The sequence below is a fragment of the Nicotiana attenuata genome, chromosome 10 (genome assembly GCF_001879085.1).
Source record: "Nicotiana attenuata strain UT chromosome 10, NIATTr2, whole genome shotgun sequence".
Taxonomy (NCBI): domain Eukaryota; kingdom Viridiplantae; phylum Streptophyta; class Magnoliopsida; order Solanales; family Solanaceae; genus Nicotiana; species Nicotiana attenuata.
In genome coordinates this window covers 50930251-50934444 of record NC_031998.1, presented here as the reverse complement: position 1 = coordinate 50934444, position 4194 = coordinate 50930251, and the positions used below count along the sequence as shown (strand labels likewise).

At 34.3% G+C, this 4194-nt stretch overlaps 1 protein-coding gene across 1 annotated transcript; it reads left to right on the top strand.

The window, feature by feature from the left end:
* LOC109233951 (thymocyte nuclear protein 1) lies at positions 3122-3741 on the top strand. The gene has a single exon (XM_019399794.1). It carries the CDS (start codon positions 3135-3137, stop codon positions 3588-3590), a length of 456 nt encoding a protein of 151 aa, XP_019255339.1. The 5' UTR covers positions 3122-3134; the 3' UTR covers positions 3591-3741.

Sequence of the window (4194 nt, the reverse complement as noted above, 5' to 3'; positions counted from 1 at the left end):
ACGTCAGTACGAATAATGTACCGAGTATGTAAGGCACATAAATAAGTACATAAAAGACATGGAAGAAATATAGAGTAGATGACTCAACCTGTAAGTCTGAATAACTCTGTAAATCATGAAATACTTATAGTGTCATGCATATGCGTATGAATGTCATGTCGTGCATAGGTACATGTGTTCATAACATCATCAAGCCTCTGAGGGCATCCCATCATATCATCTCGGCCTCTATGGGCAAAATCGTCAACGTATACCAGCTGATCAGGTGGTGGTGCGTATATAACGCCGTAATCTTTTTCCATATTCCATATAAATATAATATACATATATACGCGTATATAACGCCATCTGATCATGGGTCAGTGTACATGTATAAATGCATGAGAAACATGTTAATAAGATTTTCTCGAAATGCCATAAAAATCAATATGCCTTTCGGATAAACTTTATGAAATACGTATTTTTCTGAGACCCATGAACTGAAGATATAATAATAATTCACATGGGGAATCAAGAATATAGTCACTCCTGGTATTTCTATGAATAGATTCATTTATGAAAATTGTGCATTTGCCCGTTTCGTTTGTCGTATAGATCATGCCAAAAGGAAGAAGGAATAACCTTAACATATCCGAACCGATTCTCTTTTGCGAAAACACATAATAACATGATCGGAATAGGGAAAAATCCCTATGATATTCTTGAGAAAAATTATACCGTACTTCCTTAGAATTGCATCTTTCGCATAATCGAATCTTGTATGAATTTTTCCGAAGCAAATTTCACGTTCCATCTCTTGCGTTCTTGGTCACTACTGGATTTGGTCTTTATTACAAGACATCATCTTTTGGCTTGGAAGAATAATTAATTTGGAGTGCTTTTTAATGCATAACTCACCCATCCAACTTTCATGATTGGAAAATACACTTATTTCCAATGGTCCAGCAAAATGAATCTTATTTCAAGTTTGGATTATATTATGCCACCACCTACTTAGGCCATGAATTGGTGGCAATGTGCTGCCATGTTTACATATCCCCCACGTGGATATTGCCCCCTCAATAATTATACAACAATTTTAATACTACTTAAAATACTACTCACTTTTAATACACTTTATATACCTTACTATCATGAGAAAATTTCACTTTGTACCCACTAATTCCAAACTATTTACTCTTTAATGCCCAGACTCAAACTATTTACTACTTATACCCATACTCCCCAAACTATTTACCCGCTGGTTCTGTCTCACACCACTGGAATCAACTTTGACTTAAGGATGGTATATTTTCCATGTATTGTTGTTCTTTAACGTCGGTTCAACATGCTGAAGTTGTGCAAAAACTTGACTTCTGTTCAAGCTCTAAACCAAGGCAATGCGTGGTCCATTGTTGTTGCGATGGCTTGGTTATTATCGAGGTCTCTGATAATATTAGTGACGAACACTCCATACTTTTGCTATGGAATCCCTCCACGAGAGAATCAATACTACTCCTACCCATACTCCCCAAACTATTTACCCGCTAGTTTTGTCTCACACCACTGGAATCAATAAAGTGAGATTTTCTCTATCTGAATATCCACCATTGTTGGGCTTGAAGCTCAATTTTATTTTTGAAGATTTCTTGTTTGATTCAAAGTGGTGCTGTTAAATATTGCTTATAGTACCTTATGGAAGTTCATACTGAAATTTGATAGCATTTGGACCTAATTTGAGGTGATTGAGATCGAAATTTTCAGTTGAAAATCGAAGAACACAGCTACAGTATACCGCTACGGTATACAATATGCTATAGGAGTATATAGCTATACTGCAATAGTACACTATTATAGTTTACAAAACAGTATACCGCTACAATATACTAATATACTATAGGAGTATATAGTTATACTGCAACAGTATACTATTATAGTATACAATATACTGTTATGGTATACTGTAATAATATGCAAGATACTGTAACAATATGCTGTAATAGTATACAATATACTATAATAGTGTACTTATTACCCGTAAATTCACTTGCCTTTTCCCTTTTAATTTGTTTTAAGGTTTTACCCAGCGTGAGGGGCAAATTAAAAATGCAAAAAAAAAAAAAATTATAGTATGCTATATGATGTAACGGTATACTCTTACAATTAGATGCTTTTAGAATTTTTTAAATTTTTTATTGACAACTGATATTATTTTAGTTTAATAATTGAATTAATTTTTTTAACTCATTGCGTACAATTGTATACCCTGTTGGTATAGCTATATACTATACTAGTATCATATGTTAGCTAATATTTTTTTGGTTGTATTAGCTACATTTAATTGGTACACAATTTGATTTTTCTTTAGTAATAATATAAAAAAAAGAATAATAAAAAATAGTGAAAACAGTAAATGAAATTAGATTATGAAGAGAAAAAGAATATAAAAAAAAAGAAGTTAAATGAAATTAGAAAAGGACAAAAGAAAAAAATAAGAAGAAAACGAGAAAAAAGAAAAGGAGAAAAGAAAGAAAAAGAAAATAAGCATAGAAATAATAAAAGAATTGGAGAATAAAGAAAAAATTCCCCACAAAACCTACTATGGATAGGAAATGTAATTAGTTTATGGGTAGGAAAACAAATGGGTAGACAAGGGTAAATAGTTTTGTTTTTATGGGTAACTGTGTCAAAACCCCTACTATCATGGTCATGTGGTACCTTGTATGATACTAGTCCATAAATACCGAGCATTATAGCTCGGACCATATTTTATCACAAAATGTCAAACTTTGACGAAATTCATTTTCTTCCATTTGCTTACCCTCTCACTTTCACGAATTTACTTATCACTTGTTTGAAATAACATAATACTTATAACCTCAAAAATAATCACATTCCCAAACTTACGTCGATTAACTTACGACAAAACTTTAACGTTCGAAAATATGGGATGCAACATCTCATTTTCGAGCTTCCATTAATTTATTTATAGAGCACTTTCACTACGAAAACATGGGTGTAACAATGTCATTACCAAGTACATCATTTAAAAAGAAAAAAAAAATATTTGGCGCCAAACCTGTTGAACTCCCGCCAAACAAATAGTAATATAAAAAGGAATACAAAATGGAAGAAGCTCAAAGGTCAGGTTAAAAATGGGGAAAAAAACACAGTACTGGTTACTGAAAACAGAGCCAGGAGAATGGTCATGGGACGACCAAGAAGCAAACGGCGGTATATCAAAGTGGGACGGAGTGAAAAACAAGCAAGCCCAGAAGTATATGAAGTCCATGAACATAGGAGACCTTTGTTTCTTCTACCATTCCGGGTCCAAAGCCCGGCGCGTGGTGGGTGTTGTTTCAGTGGCGCGTGAATGGTACACAGATGATGATGACGATGGTGGCGGCTGCGCGGTTGATGTCAAGGCGGTTGGTGAGATGAGGAGGGCTGTGGACCTGGCGGAGATGAAGAAAGATGAAGGATTGAAAGGTTTTGGGCTTTTTAGACAGCCCAGATTGTCGGTTGTACCGGTGGAGAAGGGTTTTTGGGATAAGATTTGTGAAATTGGAGGGGGGTTTGAGGGTGATGGTAGTGTAGATTGTGATGAGTAGTTTTGCATACCAGATGTTTGTGTTTTTGCTTAAGAAAGCTGCCCATCTTCATGGATTTTTGGGGTGGTTAGGTTTTGGTAAAGGAGTATTTCGACTTAACGACAAATTTAGCTTGTTGATAATGGCTTATATAGATTCTCTGCTTAAAACTTTTGATCTGTGTTTATATTGATTTCTAAAGTTTGTAGTCCTCCATGTAGGAAAAAGTAATGTACAATCTTTGTCAATTATCATTCAGTAATTAATGGTGTAAACAACTAAAGAATGGAAGTACTAGGTTCTCTTCAACAATTGAGAAGCTTTAAGTTTCTCTACAACTTCCAATTGGCTAATTTTGCATTTTCATCACAGAAACAATTATTTTTCTTTTGTTTTGACTCAGTCATCGACTAATTTTCAGTTTGAATTTAGTAAAAGAGTAAACCAAACTGATATCTAGAACTTAGCAAGTTCATATATAAAGTATAAGATTGTATATTATCTGTATGGGTCAGAATTCGACCCCACGACAATTAACGAGGCTAACCCGTTTTAAGTTAATTCATGATTAATTAGTGGCACGACCACTCAGAATTGACGACGTTCAACCCGCCTCTGGCTTGGT

Bases quoted from the DNA above. Each gene is read 5' to 3' on its own strand.
- LOC109233951 (XM_019399794.1), top strand. From the start codon at position 3,135: ATGGGGAAAAAAACACAGTACTGGTTACTGAAAACAGAGCCAGGAGAA.